General features: G+C 53.5%; 1 protein-coding gene across 4 annotated transcripts in view; it reads left to right on the forward strand.

The window, feature by feature from the left end:
* LIMK2 (LIM domain kinase 2) overlaps window positions 1–23,689 on the forward strand; it is a 55,879-nt gene that overhangs the window by 26,862 nt on the left and 5,328 nt on the right. Inside the window, exons 1-14 of one of the 4 annotated variants that reach the window (XM_060028375.1) lie at window positions 3,968–4,382; window positions 4,634–4,862; window positions 13,028–13,163; window positions 13,704–13,813; window positions 14,376–14,564; window positions 15,750–15,855; window positions 16,160–16,356; window positions 17,356–17,542; window positions 18,371–18,457; window positions 19,106–19,237; window positions 19,482–19,538; window positions 21,653–21,718; window positions 22,654–22,828; window positions 23,565–23,620. In XM_060028375.1, coding sequence (XP_059884358.1) covers window positions 4,798–4,862; window positions 13,028–13,163; window positions 13,704–13,813; window positions 14,376–14,564; window positions 15,750–15,855; window positions 16,160–16,356; window positions 17,356–17,542; window positions 18,371–18,457; window positions 19,106–19,237; window positions 19,482–19,538; window positions 21,653–21,718; window positions 22,654–22,828; window positions 23,565–23,620 — 1,563 coding nt within the window. In that variant the 5' untranslated portion in view covers window positions 3,968–4,382; window positions 4,634–4,797. The other 3 variants (XM_060028377.1, XM_060028374.1, XM_060028373.1) reach the window with 3 other exon arrangements.

Consider the following 23,689-nt stretch of genomic DNA (forward strand, 5'->3'; position numbering starts at 1 on the left):
TGCATGTAGCCCATCCCTGCTGATGGGCACATGGATTATTCCTCATCTTTCAGCATGAAACCATGCTGGACACAGGTCTTGGCACGTTTGTAGGAATATTTCTCTGGGCAAAATTTCTAGCAGTAGACTTGCTGGGACCCTCATCTGACTGCTGCTTTAGTATGGAAAGTGAACTGGAATTGAGGGGGAGCAGAGGCAAGAAAAACAGCAGATGAGGATGACGCCGCTCCCCTTCCAAGGTCTCCGAGCTCCCATCCCTGGATGGAGTCCTCCCGGCCAGTAGAGGGCCCCACACGGACACAGTTCCTTGGGCTTCAGGTTATCTGACCAGAGCTGCCTTCTGAGAAGAGGTTGGGGTGATTCATTCATTCACCACTGCTCCCCAGAGCACTCACTTGCGGCCACTGGCCCTGAAGGCTGTCCTTGCCAGCTTCGCAGCCGCCTTGAAGTCCAGTGTCTCAGCTGGTTCCGAGGAGTCAGTTTGCTGGGCTCTCCTCCAGGTTTCCAACTTGTGAAATGTGCAGGAGATTAGTACCTCCCCTGCCATCTTATCCCGTCCGTCACTGCCAGTCCAAGGATCCCTGCAGTTGCCTCTGGCAGCCGCAGCCTCTGAATCCTGTGCCAGCTGCTCTGGTACCTAGAAGAGCAGCTTTCCACCCAGAACCAGTATCCAGGGGCAGGGGGTAGAAGTACAGCCTCCATTGTGACCTCCCGCCTCCCAGTTCTGGGGGGGTTGGAGGCCTTTGAAGTTGGCCCTGAGGAGCCACACGCTTGAGTCTCATCAGCCAGCGGCTTCTCACGTCTGGTGGTTTTGCGTCCTTCATGGTTCCTCCTGCAGTCTGGATTTATAGGGGTCAAGTGGACTCCACCTTGGAGGGGCCTCCGCTTCAGGTCAGCACTGGGGGAGGCAGCCACACCTCTTCCAGGGGGAGGCAGTTTTATGGCATTGAGAGGTCCTTACACTAGTTCCCCACACACCCACCCACCCACTGAGTCCTTTGTGAGGGGAGTAGGGGGGATGGAGAGCGCCTGCAGCCTCCTGCTCGCATTCCTAGACACCGACTCACTGCACCCGCCGCCGCTGGAACAGCAGAGCTGTGTGAAATGTCAAGAGGAGTTATGCTCATGGGCTCCCTGGCCCCGTCTCTTTGTGGCTTGCATTTTCTTCCATCCGCACTCTGTTCATCAGATGGAAATCAGAGGGTGCAATTAGAAGATAATTTGCTAGTTCCAGACTTAATTTGGGGCCCCCTTCTTGCCTGATCGAATTACAGGAGAACATAATAGATTTTTGGTGAGAAATAGTTGGCTCTGTCACTGGAAGAAAGAGAGCTCCCAGCTCTCATCTGGGCCGGCCTTTCGGTATACTGTGTGTTGTTCCCCCCACCCTTCCACTCTGCCCCACCTCCTCTGTGGCTCTTGTGTGGCCCCCAGGCAAGGATCCTGATCCCCTCAGGGCCAGCTCAAGACGTTTAAACTCAACTTGAGACCCAAGGAAAACAAGGAGCCCTCTGCAACCTCATAGGGCTGAAAAACATTGAAGCTGGCAGCTATTTAGAGACCTCACCAAGGCTGAGACAGGGGCAGCAACTTGCTGAAGGCCACATAGCTAGCCCATAGTGGTAGTAACAATAGTCTTAATGATATTAGCAGCTAACATTTATCAACCCTTAATGTGTTCCAAACTCTGTGCCAAGGGCTTATGTGCAGTGCCTTGTCGTACTCAAACCCAGACAGTCTGGCTGCGGGCCCAGGCTGGGCTCCAACATAGCAATGGTAGAGCTCAAGTTCGACAGCCTGGGTTCAAATCCTGGCTTCACCTCTCACGTGTACAACTGGGTGACCTCAGGCAAGGGATTTAAACTCTCTGTACCTCTGTTCCTTCCTCTGTAAAAAGGGGGCGATCACAGGACTGCCTGCTGGTGTGGGTTAAAATTCACTTATGCTTGTAAGTGCTGCACATAGGGCTTGGGACAGGGTGAGTGAGGGTGAGCCCTCGTCCAGTGCTCACTGCCTGCTGGCTGCCTCTGGGGCTGGAGTGTGGGGTCTGTGTGGCAGGAGATAGACGTGGCTGAGTTCTGCAATAATGCCAAAGGCTGGTCTTCATGATTAGAGGCCGGAAACGGTGTGGTTGAGTGTGCTGCCTGTGAAGCAGTGGTCAGCAGACTAGCCCACCGCCTGTTTTTGTATGCCCTGTGATTTTTACATTTTTAAGTGGTTGAGGGGGGAAAGCAAAAGAATACTTTGTGGCACATGAAAGTAACATGAAATTCAAATTTCAGTGTCCATAAATAAAGTTTTATTGGAACAGAGCCACATCCGTTTGTTTACATTTTATATATGGCCACTTTCGTGCTGCAGTGACAGAGTCTGTATTCGTGTAGGCCTGCAAAGCCTAAAATGTTTGCTGTCTGGCCCTTTACAGAAAAAGTGTCCCAACCCCGGCTCTTACTGGATTTGAAACCCAGCTCCCCCACTTACCAGCTGTTTGTCTTCAGGCTAGTGACACAACCATTCAAAACCTCAGTTCCATCATCTGTTAAGTGGGGGTGATAACATCTACCCTGTAGATTGGCCATTTAAGTATGATAGATAACAGATGCAGAGCACTTAACACAGGGCCTGGAACGTCCTAAGTGCTCGATAAATGCCAACTTATAACAGGGTGCAAACACCCTCTCTTATCACACTCGTTATCCCTGTGCCCAGTCAGTAGAGGAATGGGAAAAGGCTCCCTTGACACACAGCCACCACCTTCGCCACAGGCTTTCCTGTCATAGTGACAGGGTGACTTCAGTGGAGAGGAGTGTGTGCCTGGTGGGAAAGAGCTGGTGTTGCTCCCTCAAGTCCAGCAATGAGTTCTGGACGTGCCTACGTCTTCTGGGGGCTCTCCCAGTGGTGGGCCCTCGTTTGGTCAGTCCTGCAGCTGGGGCTCTTCAGGCAGGCCCCACTCCAGATACCTGGCCAATCATCCCCACAGACACCATGGGCCTTGTCCTCCATCGTGCCCTGTTTTTCAGTTTGAGAAGCCTGGTTACCATGGTCACCGTGGAAGAAGCACCACTGCCTGCTGAGGCCGATGGCTGGCATTCTAGGAATGAATGAATGAAAGAAAGAAAGAAAGAAAGAGAGGGGACAGGTGACCTGGGATACAGGCTCTGTGCTCCTACTTGCAGGAGGGCTTTGAAAGAGATCTTTCCCCTTGAAGAGGCAGAATGAAGCTCAGGGCTGAGACCTTCAGCCCTAGAGTCACATGAGTCTGCATTTAAATCCCAGCCCTGCCACTGACTAGTTTTTTGGCCTCGGGTAAGTTACCTAATCTCTCTGTACCTCACTTTCTTTGTGTATACCATGGACATAACTCCCATGTCAGAGAAATAAGACAGTGTCATACAGGTGCTTGCCACACGGAGAAACAGCAGGCGTCAGTTAACACCCTGGGCCTTGTTTCCTCATCCACAGTGCAGCTCTGCCCAGAAGTGGAGTGGCAGTCTCCAGGCCAGGCAGAGGGAAGGAATGAATGGGGACCCTAGTGCCAGCACCAAGTAGATGCCAGCCCAGAGCAGACAGCCCAGAGGGCAGCTCTCTGGACCTGGGTCTCTGGACCAACCTCTCCTGCCAGAGGGCCCCCCACTTTAGGGGGTGGGTGTGGCTTGGCCTGGAGCTGGTCTTCTGTGTTTTTCTTCACCTCCGAGCAGAGTTACCGTCCTTTGGGCGGCTCTTCAGGCTGGGGACACTTGGGGCAGATGTGCTCACCCCCTCTCCTGCCCTGCCCTTCCCCGAGCTCAGGGACGGACACCCAGCCATTCCTGGTTATTGTCTGCGGCGCCAGCCTGCAGCCTCCCTCCCGCTCAGCTCCACCCCTTGCCTGCAAGGTCTGTTTCCTAATAGCTGCTCCAACCACACACCTCGTTCCGCGCGGAGCCCCTCCCCTTCCTCCCTCCTTCCCCCGGCAGGGGTGGGGCTGGAGAAGAAGGCTAACTTGACAGCAGCGCCTCTTTCCTGGCTAGTCACCGGCCCCTGCCCAAGAATCCTTGTGTGCGTGTAGCCTCCGCAGAGAGGTGCTTCTCCCGAGTCCTGAGGGGCCATCCAGCCTCCAAGAACTGGGGGGCAGCATCCCAGCCATGAGCCCCTGCGGGTCTCTGCTGGGGGGCAAGGGGCCCAGAGCACTCACACCTCTCCGGCCCCTCCAGAGGGAGAGGTGAGCCGGGCAGCCAGCCCACAGCCAGCAGTGCCGGAGCCCCGGGCCTGTCATGGTGGCCGTCTGCCGGCTAGAGGCCCTCCCAGACGGGTTTGCAGCTGAGCTTGTGTATCTGATGTGGGAAGAAGATGGGGAGTTACTTGTCCGTCCAGGCTTACTTCACCTCCAGAGACCCCTTCCGGTGAGTTGGGCTCCGAGTCCTCTTCCCATCTCCTCTTTGGGCCCCTTGTCCTGAGGGGAGGGCAGATGCCTCCCTGAATCTGCTTCTCAGATTTCACTTGTCCTTTGACCGTGTGTCAGGCAGAAGCCAGTGGAAGCTGCTTCCAAGCAGAACCAGGCTGGTGAAGGCTTCCCCCATGTGCTGGGAATGGGAGGTGAGGGGTGGGCCCAGAAGGCAGCTCCTGGGGAGCTCGGCCTCTCCTTCCTTCCCAGACACACCTGGAAGAGCCTCTGAAAGGTGCCGCCGACCCGGCCTGCTCTTGGTGTTACTGCTTCCAGGGGAAGAGCACAGCTAGGGTGCTGTTCTTCCAGCTCTCACACGTCTCACCTGCCTGCAGGCTGTGCCGCCTGCCCAGGAATTTGTCCCAACAAGCAGGATGGGCAGGTTTTGCCAAACAGCATGGAAGCTGGCGAGGCCTGGGTGTGGGCAGCCCGGTCCACGGTAGGCACTCTCACTATACACGTTTGTTCTCTTAATGGCAGGCACCTTTGCTTCTGGCCTTTAAGGGCTCCTGTGCTCCCTATGAGTACAGTTGCTGGGGAAAGGCCTGGGCAAGTGAGACTGGGGCAGCTGGCTTTGGAGTATCCTGAGCTGTGGGGCTGGCCCTCGTGCCTGCCAGGTCCCCAGGCCTGAGCTTCTGTGGGGCTTTTCAAAGGGAGATGTGGAAACTTCCTCTCTACCTCTGACCTGCCTTTCTCTGCTCTCTGCCCCACCCCCCCTCCAACAGAAACTCCCCAGGGGGGTTCTGGCCCTCTGGGTCCCTCCTGAATGGAGCCATTCCTGGCTGGGGTGGGGCTTGTTTTCATTCCTTGGGAGCAGCCTGTTGTTCCAAGGTCTGCCTCCCCCTCACCCATGGTCCTGGTCGTCTGGCTTCCCCAACCCAGCCCCTTGCCCCTAACTCGCTGCTGGGATACATAGTCAGGTGGCTGTGCCCTGGGCAGAAAAGCAGAACACCATGTGGTTTCTGGGAATTACTAGACCCTGGTAGAGTGGTGGGAAACCCCTGGATTTGAGGGAGGGGGGAGGGAACTGGTCCTCAGGGCTAACTCTTCCAGGCATCCTGCTATGTACTTTATCCTTTGATCTCTCAACAGCCTCAAGACGTTTTGTATCCCCATTTTACAGATGTGGCAGCTGGTTTCAACATAGTTAACTTGTGGGGTCTCTCTGGCCCGCCTCATCTGTCTTCCTGAGTTTCTTCTCTCATCCTCAGGAGGCTGCACCTCCCCCTGCATGTATCCCCCACAGTATCGTTCTCAGGTTTGCTTTCCTCTTGAAGCAGAGAGATTCGAGCAGAAAAAGGGTCCCCATAGTGTGCCTGGCATATGAAGGGATGGCAGAGATTCTCCTCTGCAGAGCCAGTGGGAATTGATCTTGAGCTGTACCATGTGGAATCAAGATGCCAAGTGTTTGAAGTAGCCACTGGGTTAAGCCAGGGCCTCATTAATCCCTCTTACTCTTAATCCTGGGTAGGCAGCTTGGGGGAGGGGTCGTTCCCTTAGAAGCAGGAACATGTGCCCCTTTTAATCTCCAGGGACAAGACACAACTTCTGAGGAGCTAGAGCAGATAATGAACTCTCATCCTGGACCTCTGAGGGCCAGGCCACTGAAACCACCCAGGTCTGCCTGTCCTTTATCTTTTTCTGCCCCAGCTCCTCTGGGCAACCTGACAGCTCTCCCCCCAACTCTGTTTGGCCAGCTGGAGGGGGGTGGGAACGACTGACTGACTGGCCATAGACCCTCTCCGCTGCCCCCTCCCCCAAATGGGAGGCCACATTCCTGAAGCCACTTCTGAAGAGCTAGCCACACATGGGGCTGTGTGCCCCACAGGAGGGACCACCCAGACCCTCCACTCTCCCAGGTAGCAGTCTCATCAGTCACCACTGTCCCTGCCTGGTCAGAAAGATGCTTCTGCCATCAGCCCTCTCCTTTACTACAGGATGTCCTCATGGCAGCCCTCTGACGCCTCCCTGGGCCTCAGTTTCCTCCTCTGCAGAGCATAGGGACTGGACTTCCTGGGCTCCTGAACACGACCCTTACGAGATTCATGGAACAAATTGAGTCCTTGACCCTAGGCCTTGAACACACAGGAGTTCTGGGGCTCTGGTTGCAAGGAGAGTGACGCAACCAAATTCCACGGGGACATCATCTGGCGTGACAGTGCGCAGGGGAAGGAAGAGGGAGCCGGGGATGAAAGATGTGATTTCTGTACCCCCGGCACCCATGCCTGGCAGGTCGCACTCAGCAGAGAGCACTGCCTTCCGCTGCCGGTGCCACCAGCTTGGGGGGTGAGATGCAGTTACAAGTGTCCTCCCAAGTAAGAAAACACCTCGAATTGGAATTTACAAAAGAGGTAAATTAGGGAGTGACTTTTGTCTGACATCTTTAAAGGATTTTTCTTTTTATAGCTTTTCTGTTTAATGCCCAACATTGATTTAATGGGTTTGGTTTACACATTGTCTCTTAAAGAAAACAAGTTCATTTTTGTATTCTAAAGCAACCCATGTTTAAAGGGAGAAACTGTTCTTAACCCAGCCCAGCTTAGCAGTAACATTTGGCAGCCACCTTGGAACTCTTTTTCTCCTCATCTGAAAAATGAAGGACTTGATGAGGTGAATGGTTCCCAACTCCGCAACCTATGTACCTCCTCAGAGACACACAAGCTCTTTTCCATTTTTTCCAAATACCGGAGGCTCTACCCTTAACTGCAGCACGACGGCACAAATTGCTTGAAACTATTACAGCCTTCCTGGCTTTTGGTTGGAACTGAATCAATGCACTCTGGCAGCACTTATTTCTTGCTGATCAGAGGCTCATTATGTGTTTGGTTAATTTTTTCAAACAGGATATCAACATATCCATAATAATTACAGCTTAATTGACAGCCTGTTTCAGTCTACAGGGTCTGCAGGAAGGAGGAGTAATAAAGGGGTCTGTGGTGGTAGAACACTGGGTTCTGATGGACCGGAGTCTATAGGCCCCTGTTCTCTCTGCAGCCCCTGGGCCTGGGGGAGGCGTAGCATCCCCAGTTGTGACTCTCAGGCAGGGGCAGAGAGAGTGCCCGCTCTCCCGTCCACCCCGGTCACAGCTCAGAGGTAGGGGCTGGAAGAAGCTTCTTCCCAACAGTTTTCTGCTCATTCAGAGGCTAAGGATGAGCATCCAACCAGGCCCTCAACCAGGACATGGGAGGGCTTGTTCTTTAACCTATGTAAATCCACTGTAATTGTGGCTGTGTTCTGCTTTTACCACATAAGGTTGAAATTTTACCTGTAAACATTTGGTCTGGAGAATTTGCATGTGACTGAGGGCCAGGCCTCTGTCTTATCGCACTTGGCTTCTCCCAGCATCTTGCCTATTTGGTCTTGCACACCCTAGATGCACAGTAACTATTTCCTAATTGGTAGGAATTGATTATAATCAATTGATTTCTAATGGGCTAGATGAATAATTCATTTGGGAACCGTCTCTATTTCCAGAAATCTATTTGGTTCTGGGCCAAGAAACAGGTCCGTCTTGCTTGGGCATGGCAGGGCAAGGGGTCTGTCTCCTTTTGCCCTTGGTGTTCTCAAATTAAAGACGGAGGTGGGGAAGTGAACTCTTCATGGGCACCAGCTGTGGGCCAGGCTCGTGCTAGGCATTTGTACGTGATTTAATTCTCATCATCACCGGTGTGCAAATGAGGACACTGAGGCTCAAGAGTCATGAAGTAACTGGCTTTATGTGACACAGATAGTAAATGGCAAAGAAGGAATATGGACCCAGATCTTGAAAAAAGTTATTTGTGAGACTCTAAGTATTATTTTTTTTAACTGGTGTGTTCCCTGCTGACTCAAAAGGCCTCAGCTTGGATCTGAGCTGCCCACTGAACTGACCATCAGGGTTTGGTCCACTTTGTACCCACCCAGGCTCTCCGTAGTGCTCGGGAAAAGTTCTGGAGGTCAAGGCGTGTGGGCTGGAGGGTTTCAGCTCCGCTCACTGACCGGGAGAGTGTGGTGGCTGATACCTCCACCCCAGGTCTGGACTCCACCATCAACCCCACCACCTCTGAGATGGATGCCCTCTGGCCTGCAGCCAGGACAGATGTTAACTTTCACTTGAAACTTTAAAAAATTGAAAGCTGGGAAAAAGCCTTGGCTTTGGGGAGAGCATATTGTGGCCGTAGCCCCTGAGAACCTGAGGTGGGATTCTTTTGAGTAGGACCTTACTTTCCCAGAGTGTGTTTTGGATTCTTTTCTTAAAAGGCAGAGTCTCCTGGGGACCAGCCTGCTGTGGACTCAGCGGAGGAGGAGAGTCGCTGTGCCATTTAACTGTTGGGTCCTTGGGCTTAAGGAGGAGTGTCAGCAAGTGTTAACACTAGAAGGAACGCGAGCTCTCAGGGCTCCAGCCTCTGTGTTTTCAAAGATGCAAACCCCGACGCCCAGCTTAGTGGACGTGCTGCATCGTCAGGTGCAAGTGCACATTGGTTCAGATCCCAGCTCCGTCATGTGTGTACCGGGCAACTTCGCAGAAGTGACTTGATCCTGCTTTTCAGTCTCCTAGTCTGTGAAACAGGGATAATCCTATCACCTTGCAGGGTGTGGTCAGGGTTAGAGATCATGTAAGGCACCTCATAACAGCACCCAGAGTATGGTTAGCATTCCTGTAACAGGTCACCATAGCTGCTGTTAATGTCTAAGCTAGGACTCTAAGTCTACCCTGGCAACTTCCCCGGTGGCCTGGAACCACTTGTGTTGTGTGACAAAGCAGCTTGGGGACCCACAACCAGTCCTCCTATCAGCTGTTCACCTTCCTGTTCTTCAGAGACACCTGTGGTGACTGACTTCGGCCATGCAGCTGGCTGTGCCCGTCAAAGGCATTCCTTGACACAGATGTATGCATCGGTGGTGTTGCTCTCTGGCCAGGTGTTCTTCCCAGGAGGCTGGCGTGGCTGTCTCCTGCGTGCCTGCACTCGCTTCTCTCCCTGCCTCCTCTCCTGGGCCTGGCCAGGGCTACTTGCAGCAAACAAAAGCAGGATATTGGCAATGGAGAGAAGGACGTGTCTGGTGCTCCTGTGCCCCGCGGCACACATACCATTGTGAGGGTGTGACAGGGCCCAGGCCTGCAGTTGGGTGCAAATTCGTCTGCACCAGCTTTTCTCTCCTGCAGACAGGAGAGGGGTAGGGCCTGGTGACCGTGAGCCCTGGAACTCTTGTGCTCCCACCTGGACTGCTGGTTCTTGCCACTCCCACCGTTTTCACTTTGGAAACATTTGCTAAGGGCTTACTCTGCCAGCCCTTTGCAAGGTGCTGAGTCTACCAGGAGTAAGTGGGACACTGTTCCTATCCAGTGAAGGAGGAAAGCAGATACCCAGAAACTTTACATCAGCAGGTGGCAGCAGGAAGGAAGCCCCTGCTTCTGGTGCTGGCCCTGTGCTAGGCACCTCACAGCCGTCCAGAACCTAGTTTAATCCTCACTGTTACCCCGAAAGTAGGTGGTGATGTTGCCATTTCACAAATGAGTTAAAGCAGCTGGCCCTAGGCCACTTAGGGGGAAAGTGGTGCTGAGACTTGAACCTTCAATCATCTAGGGAAAAGTCTAATCCCCTCATTTTACAGGTGGGGAAACTGAGCCCAGAGAGGGAAAGGGGCTTTTCCAAGGGCATGTAGTCTCTCCTCCCAATTCAGAGCTCATCCAATGTGCCCTTTTTTTTTTTTTTGGCTGTGTTGGGTCTCCGTTGCTGCGCGTCAGCTTTCTCTAGTTGTGGCGAGCGGGGGGCTACTTGTCGATGCAGTGCGCAGGCTTCAGTAGTTGCGGCATGCAGGCTCTAGAGCGCAGGCTCAGTAGTTGTGGCGCACGGGCTTAGTTGCTCCGTGGCATGTGGGATCTTTCCAAGCCAGGGATCAAACCCATGTCCCCGGCATTGGCAGGCGGATTCTTAACCACTCCGCCACCAGGGAAGTCCCCCAGCATGCCTTTTACATTGAGAGGAGTTGGAGCTGCAAGCCCAGAACAGGGTCTTCTCCTCTACCTCCTGTAATTTGTGGTCCTCACTGAGCCATTCTGGGCACTTCATATCCTTACTGTTCACACCAGACCCAGCTCTCAGGACCCTGAAGTTCAGCATCCAAAGGACAAGTAGGAAATGCTGAAGGTGGGAATGGCTGGTGGCAGAAGCCCCCATCGTGGCCTCTCACCCTGCACTGTTAATCAAGTTTTGATTAGAATTTCTCTTCCCCAACTCATTATAAAGCTCTTGGAAAGCGGAGTTGGAAACCTTGTATATCTATCTTTTCTATCTACAGTGCTTGCCAATTTACTCCCAAGTTACTGTAATACACTTGCCTTGCCCTTCATAGTTTGCAAAAGGCTTTCCTCTTGCGTTAACTTATTTAGTCTTCATAGTGGGTCTTTGTAATAGTTGCTGTGAGTCACATTTTGTCAATGAGGAAAAGCTACTGAGAGAAGTTGTCCAAAAGCCACCCAGCTGATGGCAGTAAGGGGCTGATAACGTGAGCTTCCATTATCATCATCATCTTTAACAGCAGTGAACACTTACTGAGTTCCTACTGCACTAGACCTTTTATAGAAACTGTGTATACTTTATTTTTTTTATTTTTTAATTTTATTTTTGGCCCTACCACGCAGCTTGCGGGATCCTAGTTCCCCACCGGGGATTGAACCCGTGCCCCCTGCAGTGGAAGCACGGAACCCCAACCACTGAACTGCCAGGGAAGTCCCAAACTGTCTACACTTTAATACAGATTATTTTATTTTCGCAGCAGTCTATTTTACAGATAAGGAAGCTGGGTCAGAGAAGTGAAGTCACTTGCCCAAGATGACATAACTAGTAAGCAGCAGGGTTAGGATTCAAACCAAGAGGCAGCTCCACCCTGCCTCTCAGAAAGCAAGGATGTGGCCAGTGTGGGTGGTGTGAGGCCTCCATGACAAGAACAGAGAGTCTGTTAACTAGGGAGAAAGAGGTGGGGTGGGCTTGTCAGGCCAAGGGGCTCTTAGCACTGGGCACCAGGATCAGACGTGAGGACGAGCATGTCTGTACAGACATGGCCCGAGAACACCCCCCCGGCCTGACCAAAGGTGGAACGTCACGGTGACTGGAGCAGAAAGGAGGCCTGGGGCTAACATGCATGTATTACACAGCGCCGATGGGGTTTTGGTTTTATCCCCCCAATATTTTATTTTGAAAATTTTCAAATATATAGAAAAGTTGAAAGAATAGTTCAAAGAACACTCATGTGTCCATCACCTAGACTCATCATTTGCTAACTTTTTTTTTTTTTTTTTTTTTTTTTTGCGGTACGCGGGCCTCTCACTGTTGTGGCCTCTCCCGTTGTGGAGCATAGGCTCCGGACGCGCAGGCTCAGCGGCCATGGCTCACGGGCCCAGCTGCTCCGCGGCATGTGGGATCCTCCCGGACCGGGGCACGAACCCGTGTCCCCTGCATCGGCAGGCGGACTCTCAACCACTGCGCCACCAGGGAAGCCCCATCATTTGCTAACTTTAAGCCACTTTGTACACAAACACAATGTTTTATTTATTTATTTTTTACTTAACTATTTAAAAGTCAGTTGAAGTTTCCCCTTAATTATTACTTTACTATTTTTTCTTCTACAAATTTTTCTATATAGCCAAAGTATCATCACATCTAAGAAAATTGACAGTAATTTTACAATATAATCTAATGTATAGTCCAAATTCAGATTTCCTCAGTTGTTCCAAAAATGTCACTCTCGTCTGTTTTCTTTTTCAGTCCAGATTCAAATACAAGGTTTAGGTATTGCATTTGGTTTCTGTGTCTCTAGGCTTTTTTAATCCCTGGGCCTTAACTTTTTGGAAGAGTAAAGAGCAGTTGTCTTATAGAATGACCTCCCCTTTCTGGATTTGCCTGACTGTTTCTTTATGCTTAACATAATTTTCTCAAGCATGCTACACCATAAAGTGTTATATATAGGATGGATAAACAACAGGTTCCTACTGCATAGCACAGGGAACTATATTCAATATCCTGTGACAAACCATCATGGAAAAGAATATTTTTTAAAAAAATGTCTATATGTGTATAACTGAGTCACTTTGCTATACTGCAGAGATTGGCACAACATTGTAAATCAATTATACGTCAATTTAAAAAAAATTTTTAATTAAAAAAAGAATGCTACATCAGTGATGCTGTTGGTAATGGGTGGGTTTTTGAGCTTCTTTGATTTGTCGAGATAGCTGTCTAGACCAGAGGTTCTTAACAGGGTCCGTGAGTAGGCTTCAACCCTTGATACACATGTACCCCATACCTAAATTCTATGCACATTTTCCTCCTATGCGCATTTTGCCAGGAGAGGCTTCTTGACTCTATCAGATTCTCCAAGGGCTTCAAGACCCAGAAAGGTTGAGGTCCCCCAGTGGAGGCAGGTCATACAGAGCTGGTTTCTGGGGTCCTGTTCACTCAGACTGGCTTCCGTTGGGAAGATAGCAGCAAACTGTAACATTCCCTTGTCCTGGCTCTGGATCAAAGAGGTCCCTCCATTTTGTTCTTACACCTGGGAGCCAGGGGCGGCCCGTGTAGCCTAGTTCCAAGGATCCGGGAGAGTTTCTGTTCTCATCTTGCCTTTCAGATGTTCTGAATGCCAGGATTCCCTCACCAACTGGTACTACGAGAAGGATGGGAAGCTATACTGCCACAAGGACTACTGGGGGAAGTTTGGGGAGTTCTGCCATGGATGCTCTCTGCTGATGACGGGACCTGTCATGGTGCGTGAATCCCTCCATCTCTGCCCCTCTTGGTCATCAGAGTCCATTGTCAGTACCTCCAGTTCCCCGTGGCCATTCATCTTCTGGTCTTCCCATCAGCCAAGGCCTCTCCCTTTATTTATTCAGTCATTTAACAGATTTTTTTTTAGTACCCATTAAGTGCCAGGTAAGGTCCTTCCCTCAAAGACTTAACAGTCCAGTGTTGGGGTGGGTGGGTAGGCAGGCAGGGAGGAGACACAGTACGATGGGATGAGGGCCTTAAAGGAGAGTATGAGCCTTTCTAGTGGGGATGATTACTTCTGGGATCCTGTTCTCATGGCTGAGACCGAAAGAGTTTTTTGCAGTCTCCGAAATGACAGGGAGGCACCCATCTGACCCTTTCTCTGGAAGCGCGAGAGAGGGGAGTGCCAAGGTAGATTATGACTGGGGTCTGTAGATCCTTGATGGGAGGTCCCTCGCCCATCCCTACCTTCACTCCAGCAGCAGTGACAACTCACTTCCTCCCCATGTCTGTCTACCCTTTTCCCCACCTGCTAACAGGTGGCCGGGGAGTTCAAGTACCACCCAGAGTGCTTTGCCTGTATGAGCTGCAAGGTGATCATTGAGGATGGGGATGCGTACGCCCTGGTGCAGCACGCCACCCTCTACTGGTAAGATGATGGCCCCGTGTCCATCCTTCCCTACAAGAGTGGCCAAGAGAGAGGGACAAGTGGCACTGTGAGTTAGGCAGAAAGATTACAGGGGTATCAGCATGCTGGATTCCTATCACAGCAATGCTCTTAACCAGGTCTGAAAGCTGTGAGCAAGATGATTAACGTCTCTGCCCTCTGTCCTCACCTACTGGGAGAATAACCACACTGCCCTGCAAGCCTCCCAGAGGAAGAGAGTGCCTGGGAGGGCGCTCTCGGAGAAGGATCCCAGAACATTAAAGGCAAAGACCCCTTAGAACTCACTCAGTCCAACTGCGTCTGTCGATAAAAGAAGTCAGGCTGAGGCCCAGTGCTTAATTTGAGTCAGAGGCAGAGTGAAGAGAACCCAGGCCGTCTTTCCCCCAGTCCCAGCCCACCCCAGAGAACCCAGGCTGCTTATTCTTGTCAGCTGGAATCGGGCAAGGGCAATGAACATGGGGCTATGGATATTGTTACTTGAAGCCACGTGGGGGCTTCCAGGTGGGGCTGTGGGTTCTCAGCCCCCTTTCTGCTCCTCCCGCAGTGGGAAGTGCCACAACGAGGTGGTGCTGGCACCCATGTTTGAGAGGCTCTCCACAGAGTCTGTCCAGGACCAGCTGCCCTATTCCGTCACACACATCTCCATGCCGGCCACCACCGAGGGCAGGCGGGGCTTCTCCGTGTCCGTGGAGAGTGCCTGCTCCAGCTACGCCACCACCGTGCAAGTAAAAGAGTGAGTGTCTGGGGCAGGGGTTCTTGAGCAGAGCCCACAGATGGGCCTTGAGGGGATCGGAACCCCAGAGTCATAGCAGAGCTCCCCACATCTTCATCTCGTCTCTTCCTCCTGGGCTCACTGTACTGTCACCGTGCCTGGGCCTTGGCACTTACTGTTCTCCCTGCCTAGGTTCCTCCCCACCAGATACTTAACGCCAGAATTGCTCACCTTTCACGTGTCAAGTTTCAGATCATGTTTGCTCTTTGAAATTATCTGCCTTGGTTATGTTTGTTTATCATGTGTCCTCCTCACGAGTTCCTTCTGGAACTTAGTCTTGTTCAACGCTGCATGTCCAGGGCCTGCAACAGTGCCTGGCACATAGTGGGTGTGCATGGATTATTGTTTCGTTGGTTGAGTGAGTGAATGGAGGAAGGAGGAGAAAGAGGTTAAGACTCCATCCTAGGTCCAGGCCAGCGACCAGATGGGGGAAGAGTCTGTCTGCCTAATAACAGTAATGAGGCACTGTGTCTGCCAACCCTGCAGACGGTGACTGTGCACTTACTGTGTGCTGGGCACTGGGTGCTCACAGCAGAGGGGGGAGGTCCTGGGGTTGGGGGAGTGAGGTGAAGTCTGCTCTAAGCCTAGAACTGTATTCAGGGCTGAGGTGGGAGTCTGTGGCTGTGTCTGGTGTAGATTGAGTGGTTGGGACTAGCCAGAGGGGGTCTGTTAAGTCATGGAGGGCCTGGATTATGGAGACTCAGCAGGTCTATTGAGGGATTTAAGCAACTAGGTGACACAGCCAGGTGAGCATTTTAGAAGGATGGCTGCCGTGGAAGTGGGATGGGAGAGGAGCAGGCCTAGAGGTGCAGAGACCAGTTAGGAGGCTGATGCAAGATCCAGGCAGGGGATGTTGGTCACTATGGTGATGGAGGATTCTTCAGGATGGTGAGGGTTGGGGGGCAGTGAGGGAACCCCACATGGGGAGGGTGCTGTCCAAGTTTCTGGCTTAGGCCTCTGGGTGAGTGGGGGTGCTCTTTACTGAGACGGGGCACCCTGTGAAAGGTGTGGCCTTTCGCTGTGAGTGGCCTGGGCCTTGGGGGCCAGTAGGGGCCTGGGGCCTGGTGAGCCATCCCTGCACAAGAGAAATTGGTCAGACACTTTTTAAAGATGCCTTCACCCCATCTCAACTCTTGTCTGGCCCAGGGTCAACCGGATGCACATCAGTCCCAACAACCGCAATGCCATCCACCCTGGGGACCGCATCCTGGAGATCAATGGGACCCCCGTCCGCACACTCCGAGTGGAAGAGGTACAGTGTGTCCTGTGGGAGTGGGACACGGAACAGACCCTCCGGGAGACCAGGCCATGGCCTTTACCTTTTCCTACCCCCAGTCTATCTCTTTGTCTTGCCAGTGAGCCTGTGACCACTAGTGACCTCCTGTGTCAGCCTGGCACGTTACCAGGGCAGCAGGGATGGCCTGCCAGACTGTCAGAGGGCACTGTGTGGCTAGTGGCAGCTGGAGGCCACACTGGCTTGGGTCATCTGGGCTGACAGTGGGTGACCTGCAGTGGGACAGCCTGTGGAGCCAGCCTTACACTGCTCTTGGCCACAGGTAGAAGATGCAATTAGCCAGACGAGCCAGACGCTTCAGCTCTTGATTGAACATGACCCCGTCTCCCAGCGCCTGGACCAGCTGCGGCTGGATGCACGGCTCTCTCCCCACATGCAGAATGCCAGACACTCGGACACCCTCATCCCCCTGGACACCAAGGAGAATCTGGAAGGGACACTGAGGAGACGCTCCCTGAGGTGCCACTTCCCACCCCGGCTCTGCGCTGTCCCATGCCGGCCCTCAGACGAGGTGGAGCCGGCTCTCAGAGGCCAGCAGAGTTAGGAAGGGAACCAGCTGGCCAGGGACGGGCTATGAGGATTGTGCTGACCCAGTTCCCCCGCCTCAGGGATCACAGTTCATAGCCGGGACCCAGCTGACTGCCAGGTTTCCCTAGAAACCAGAGGGTCAGGCTCTGTCCACTGAACTGAGCTGGACAGGAGGCAGCAGTGCTGGACCCCAAAGGATAGCATGGCCTGTGGGGGAAGCGTGGGGCTCAGAGGCTGGAGAAGGGGCACAGATAGGGTTAATAAGTGTAAAGACGTTGAAAACTAGAAAGCAAGAGGTGAATTAAAGTTGTTTTAGGTTTTCAAGAAGGGACAGGGAACCCTGGCGGTCCAGTGGTTAGGACTCCGAGCTTTCACTGCTGAGGGCCCGGGTTCAATCCCTGGTTGGTGAACTAAGATCCCACAAGCTGCGAGGCGTGGCCAAAAAAAAAAAAATGTCATAAACATAGTGGCTTTATTGCTCTAAAAATCATACACACTTATTATTTTAAAATTCGGGAAATGCAGACGGGTACTACAAAGATGTGCAAAATATCCGAAATCCCGTTTGCTTGTTTGGGGTGGTACTAGGCTGTCGCTCTAAGCCGGTCAGGGCTTAAATCAGGCAGGCATGGAAGGCGGTGGACTTCCATCAACAGTGCTGTCAGCTAGTAGAGTCTAATCCATCATTCCAGGTGAGAGGTACTTAGGATTCCCACTTTGAATGTGATTTTACCATGCTTAAATGGGCTGCAGATGTCTGCAGCCCCTAGACGACACATCTGTCTGATGTTAGAGTCCCCTCCCGCATCACAGCACCCTAACTACAGACATTGGAACGGACAGGGCGGACCTGAGGTTCCTGCCTCTAGGCTTTCCTGGCGGGTCTCTGAGGACTGCCCTGTCCCTACCCTCATCCTTCCTCATCCTCAGGCGCAGTAACAGCATCTCCAAGTCCCCTGGCCCCAGCTCCCCAAAGGAGCCCCTCCTGCTCAGCCGTGACATCAGCCGCTCAGAATCCCTCCGCTGTTCCAGCAGCTACTCGCAGCAGATCTTCCGGCCATGTGACCTGATCCACGGGGAGGTCCTGGGAAAGGGCTTCTTTGGGCAGGCCATCAAGGTGAGCACTGGTGGCAGCTGTGCCACCTCTCTGCCCCCCAGCCCTCTCACCTTCTTTTGGGGATTTCTTATCACATGGCCTCCCCGATGCTCTGCAGGATACCAGACCTCACTCCTGGCTGGAGGTGATGGTGTGAGGGCCGCACCCCTTCCCTCCCAGGCCACCGAAGGGCAGCATTGCTGCTGAAGTGAGCTTGGTGGACCTGGAGCCCCGGGTGGGGACGAGCTCTCCCGTGGCCCTCCTGCCTCCAGTCAGTGGGTGTCTTTAGGTGCCTAGAGGCCTCGGTGCTGGGAGTGGCTCCTGCCTCCCTGCTGAACAGTCTTGGGGACTAACCTCTCTTTCTCTCCTCCTCCTCTGCTGAGAGCTGGGAGGGGGGGTCAGGTAAGCCATGTGTCTCAGCCTTCGGGGCATTGGGGCTGGAGAGCTCACTCCCAACCCACCCAGCTCCCTGATGCATGTCTGTGGCACTGACCCTCCTGCCCCTAGACTCCTTTTCCCCCAGGGGACATGCTTCTGTGTCAGGTGACCAGAGACCCTGCTTGGCTTGGCAGCAGCCCCACCCCCCCGCCCCGCCGCCTCCTCCCACATGTCCCTTTTCTAGATTCTTGCTTCTCCTTTGTGCATGCCCAGCTCTCCAGGGAGGAGGGTGTGCTCCCCTCTTAGTCCCCCGGGGCCCATGCTGTGTGTTCTACACATGAGCTCTGTCAGTTTTATCCGGTTACTTCAGTGTGTCCTCCAGGGGATGGGATGGCCAGTTACATCGATTTTCACACAGTTCCCCAGAACCACCTCTGGTCTCTGCACCAGTAACAGTCACCCTCCTTTTAGGTGACACACAAAGCCACTGGCAAAGTGATGGTCATGAAGGAGTTGATTCGGTGTGACGAGGAGACACAGAAGACTTTTCTGACTGAGGTAAGAAGGGGAGTGTAGGGGTTAGGAGTTTGATGTCAGTGTTGGAAGACAGAAGTTGTTACTAAATAATGATTTCAATCCCGGCTTTTGGCACCAAAAAAAAAAAAAAAAAAAAAGATTTCAAGAGGAAACTTAGTTTGGAGTCACTTTCTTAAGGCAGAAAAAATCATTTAGAGGAACGTCCCTGCCCCCTCTAAATTACAGCATAATTATTTGTGCAACAAACACTAAAGACAGCATGAGCTGGGTACCGCGAGATGTGGTTCAGAGGAGCTCGTGGAGTGTGGGGTGATGGACATGAACACAGACCAGTTCACTGCAGCTCGATGCTGTGACCCCACCTGAACGCCGTGCCCGGGGAGCCTGGCACCTTGAATGTTGACACGGTTCTCCCACCTCTCTCCATTGCTCCACTGGGTGCTGCCCTCCAGGCCTTGGGTCCTCCTACTCCAGTTCCCCCGATGCAGCTCCTAGAAAGGCAGGCTCCCAGGGGTGAGGCCTGGGAGGCCATTCCCGTCCACCTGGGGCCTTCCTCCACAGCACATGAGATAGGAGGTGGGAGATGCAGGTCACATTTGTCAATCTGACTCCCTGGAGGGAAGGGGTGAGAAAGAAACCACCCACCCTCCTTGGCCTCCCCTCCTTCAGGTGAAGGTGATGCGCAGCCTGGACCACCCCAACGTGCTCAAGTTCATCGGCGTGCTGTACAAGGACAAGAAGCTGAACCTGCTGACGGAGTACATCGAGGGGGGCACGCTGAAGGACTTTCTGCGCAGCGTGGTGAGCGTGCCACCCCCAAAGTTCCCAAGAGCCTTGGTGGGTTGTCTGTGGGACACCTCTGTCACCACTACTCTGGAACCATGATGGCCAGAGAGGCCCACTGCTTTGCCTACAAAGGGCCGTGCTGGGCGGGACTGGGCACAGGCAGGGAGGGTTTGCTGGCAGATCATGTTGACCCATGGGGCCCGGACCACAAGTGGGACAGGGCCCAGAAGCCTCTGATGGGCATTCCTCCATCCTGTAGGACCCGTTCCCCTGGCAGCAGAAGGTCAGCTTTGCCAAAGGCATCGCCTCTGGAATGGTGAGTCCTGCCAACAGCCCTGCCAGCGGAGCAGGGGTATTGGGAGTGGGGGGTCAGGAGAGGTGCAGGGATGGCGGGCAGGCACTGAAAGGCAGAGACCCTGTCCTGGGCAGCCTGCATGGGCTGGGTCCTTCAGCACCTGTTTATCAAGCTTCTCTCTGTGCCAGTGAAAATTGCCCACAGCTGGCTGTTCTCAACTTACAACTCTACTCTCAAAGAATTCCCAGTCTTCAAGAGCAAACAGGGTATGGGCAAGGCGAACTGGAGAAGCAAACTAGCACGAGGCAGCCTGGCCCTGCTGTCACAGGGGCATCCAGGTGCTGAGGGCCCTTAGAGAGAGCAGAGAACCTCACTGCCTAGGAAATCAGAGAATTGGGAATTGTGTTCTAGTTGAGCCCTGAAGGATGGGTCAGAATTGCATGAAAGTTCCTCTTGGCAGAGAGGCCCCAAGGTTGGGGTGATGAGAGCAGCAAAGAGCTGGGAGGAGAAAGGAGGAAATAGTCTGTTTCACTGGGAAAGAATGGTGCCAGTCACAGCAATGGGGACAGTGACAACTGCCGAGTGCTTTCTCCAAGCCGGGCACTGAGCTGAGGGACTAGCACCTCTCATGACAGCCCTGGTTCCAGATGAGAAGCTGAGCTACACAAGGACGGAGCTAGGAGCTTGGGTCAGTTGGTCTGACCCCCAAGCCCGAGATTTTAATGCCTGCTGTTCTATGTGGGGTCCATGAAGACAGTATTAGACAGGGGGGACATTAAAATCCCTGCGTTTAAGCTAAGGAGTCCAGACTTTATTTAGGAAGCCAAAAAGACACACATATAAGATTTTTAAGCAAGAACATTTTGTGACCAGAGCTGTGCTGTTTTGAAGGTGACTCTGGTGTGGTCAGTAGGTTGGCGGGGAGTTGGGAGAACTCAGGGCAGGGAGACCTGGGTTGGGAGTCATGAAACCTTTCAGGTTTCTGAATTACAGTGGGGCTGTGGGACCAGGAGACTGGGAGGCAGGGTGGAGTCAGAATGGAGACTGGTTGGTAGTGAGAGAGCAGGGGTGGGGGGAGGTGGGCCCGGGGCGCCTTGAGGTGCCTAGAAGAACAGTGGTGTCGTCTACCAGACTGCCGGGGGAGGGGGGGGGGAGTGATGGTCGGGAAACGGGTTTGGGAAGAGCTAGGATAGGATAGGCATCTGCTGAGGCTGATGTGCTGGTGGTTCGTGGGGGTCAGCAGTGAAGAGAAGGTGGCTCTGAGAGGCGCTGACATTGAGGAGGCCGGAAGGAAAAGGCAGGCGTCTCGAGGGCAGGTGTCTCGGGAGAGGCATGGGTAGCCTCGGAGGAGGGGTGGCAGGCAGGTCAGGAAGAGCTCCCTGGGCGTGTGAGCAGCTCCAGGAGCCCAGGGGCCGGAAGCAGTGCTGTGGGGGTTGCAGGGGGCTGGGGGGTGGCTCCTTCCCCCCTTGCTGGGGAAGGGAAGGGAAAGGAAGTGGCTCCAGGATGACAAGAGCCAGAGGCGGAGGCCTGGAGGGGGGAAATAGCAAGTAGAGACCAGTTTGGAAACATTTGGGTAGGAAGAGGGAGAGGTCAAAGTGAGAGCACCGAATCCTCACCACTAGACCACAGGGAGTGGGGAGGGTGCTGAGTCTCAGGGGAGGGGGATGTTGGGAGCACAGAGCCAGTTGGACCAGGAGGAGGCCACTTGCCCTTTCACAGCAGGAAGGATCCAGAGTGGCTGAAGCCAGAGACTGGGGTGAGGGTGAGGGTGTGAAGGGGCAGGAGCAATGCACCCAGGTGGGGCATCTAAGTAAAGTGGGTAGAGGGGATGGAGGCTTGCAAGGGCCAGGGCCCAGTGGAGTCGGAGACTTGAGGAGAGAGCATCCACTGGGTTGGGTCAGTGAACAGAGGATGGGCAGGAAATGGCGTCAGGGAGAGGGGAAGCCCCGGCGGCCTTTGGCTTTCTGTTGTCGGTGGGACAAGGGAGTGACACCAGGAGGGCTCTGGAGTCCGGGTTGGTTCCGAAGCTGGGTGGGGATGACCTGGGAGAAGAGCAGGTTCTGTGGCCCCCAGTTTCAGAGTCACCATCTGGTTGATTAACTGCCCATTGGCCTCAGCTCATACTTCTGTTCCAGGCCTATTTGCATTCGATGTGTATCATCCACCGGGATCTGAACTCGCACAACTGCCTCATCAAGCTGGTATGTCCCACCACTCTGGGCCTCCCCAGGGCGGTCCTCCTGGCCTCCTTGTCACCAGGGAGACTGTCCCCTATTGCTTTAGACCAGAGGTATCACCTAGGGCTCCTGTCTTGCCCCTCCTGCTGCCTCCAATGCCCTCCTCTGTCTTCCAGGGGCTTCCTAACACATGCCGACGAATCCCACCTCCTCCCAGTAGCAGCTTTGAAATCCTTTGGTTAAAAGGGACTTGAGAAGTTCCTTAACTGTACATAGAACCCTGTCGCTTTTCCTGGTTTTGCCCTGTGATGGTGAAAGCAACTCACTGAGGACCCAGTTTTACAGCCTTGGCACCTGAAGCCTCAGCCCAAGGCCACAGAGCTAGTAAATTCACAGTGACTGGTTTGGGGCCAGCCTCCGTCCTCGTTGCTGGTCAGCTTTGGCTGTTACAATGTTACTACTCCTGTTGACTTCCAGTGTGGCTTCCTGGGTGTCCACTTACTGGCCCTGGCTGTGCCCTCTGGACTTACACCAAACAGTCTTAATCCCTTTTCCACATGACTGCCTTGTAGCTGTTTGAAGAGCTTATCTCCCCTACGTCCCCCCACTGAATGCCTCCACCTTGTCTTTTTCTGTCTTATCCTGGTTCTAGCCACGGCCTTAAATCTTTCTGGGAACAAGGCAGGATGAGAAAAACACAAAACAAAAGAAATCCTCTGTCCTGCCTCTGAGTTCCACTCTCCGGGTCCCAGAGCCTTACCCCTCCAGGCTCCAGCGCCTCTGCTGAGAACACCCCCAGGCCTGGGGAACCTGCTCTGTGCAGAGAGCAGACAGTGAAAAAACAAACGCCGAGCCCCATTCGCTAAGACAGCCCTTTGCTACACTCCTTTTCTCCCCTTCCCAGTGGCTGCTTTTGGGAATGTCCCCACCAGGTGCTAACCTGGCCCTTGTCCTCCCAGGACAAGACCGTGGTGGTGGCAGACTTTGGGCTGTCACGGCTCATAGTCGAGGAGAGGAAGAAGCCCCCAGTGGAGAAGGCCACCACCAAGAAGCGTACCTTGCGCAAGAGTGACCGCAAGAAACGCTACACGGTGGTGGGAAACCCCTACTGGATGGCCCCTGAGATGCTGAATGGTGAGTCCTGACGCCCCAGAGGGGAGGTGGGGCCGCATCTCTCAGCAGAGCCCTGGGGGCTTCAGGGGAGGCCTGTGAAGTGTAAGGCCAGGTACCCAGAGCTGAGGGCTAGATGGTTTTTATCCCCTGCCAGGCTGGACCTCATAAACCCCTCCCTCCCTGAGCTCAGTCCTGCGAGCTGGCCAGTGCCCCATTCTGGGCCCACGCTGCGGTCTGACTGTGGCTTTTGAGCACCAAGGGTAGCTGAGAGCTCAGGCTGTTTATTGCCTTTTCTTCTCTCTCCGTGCTGAGAACTGAAGTGTGGCGCCCCCTTGTGGATAATGCTCTAACCAGCCAAAGATGCTCATTGGATTCTTGAACCACACAGGGCTGTGAGGCCTCAGAAATGGTCCGATACACCCTTTCTGGAGTCTGCAGCCCAGAGAGGTTTAGGAATCTTCCCAGGAACACACAGCAGGCAGTGTCAGGGTCCATGTGAACCCTGGTCCAATTCTCTTTCACTATCCCATGCAGTTTCATCCTGGGCAGTGTTGTTTCACAAGATTTCTCCAAGGCAGCCCACACAGGACTGAGGAAAGGTGATTTTCAGATGGTGTCTATCCAGGGCAGCCTTTGGGGCATCCCCACAGAAGCTATTCTAACCCTGTTTCTTGGCTGTGGCCTGACCTGGCTCTAGACTCAGTGCAGAGCAGAGAAGGGACTAAACCTAATAGCCTGCTCTCCTGTGTTCCCCAAGGAAAGAGCTACGATGAGACCGTGGATGTCTTCTCTTTTGGGATTGTCCTCTGTGAGGTGAGCTCCTGCATGGAGGCCGGGACTGAGGCAGCAGGCCCAGCAGCTCGGCCCCCTAGTCAGAACTGG

Source organism: Delphinus delphis, chromosome 13 (genome assembly GCF_949987515.2).
Source record: "Delphinus delphis chromosome 13, mDelDel1.2, whole genome shotgun sequence".
NCBI lineage: Eukaryota > Metazoa > Chordata > Mammalia > Artiodactyla > Delphinidae > Delphinus > Delphinus delphis.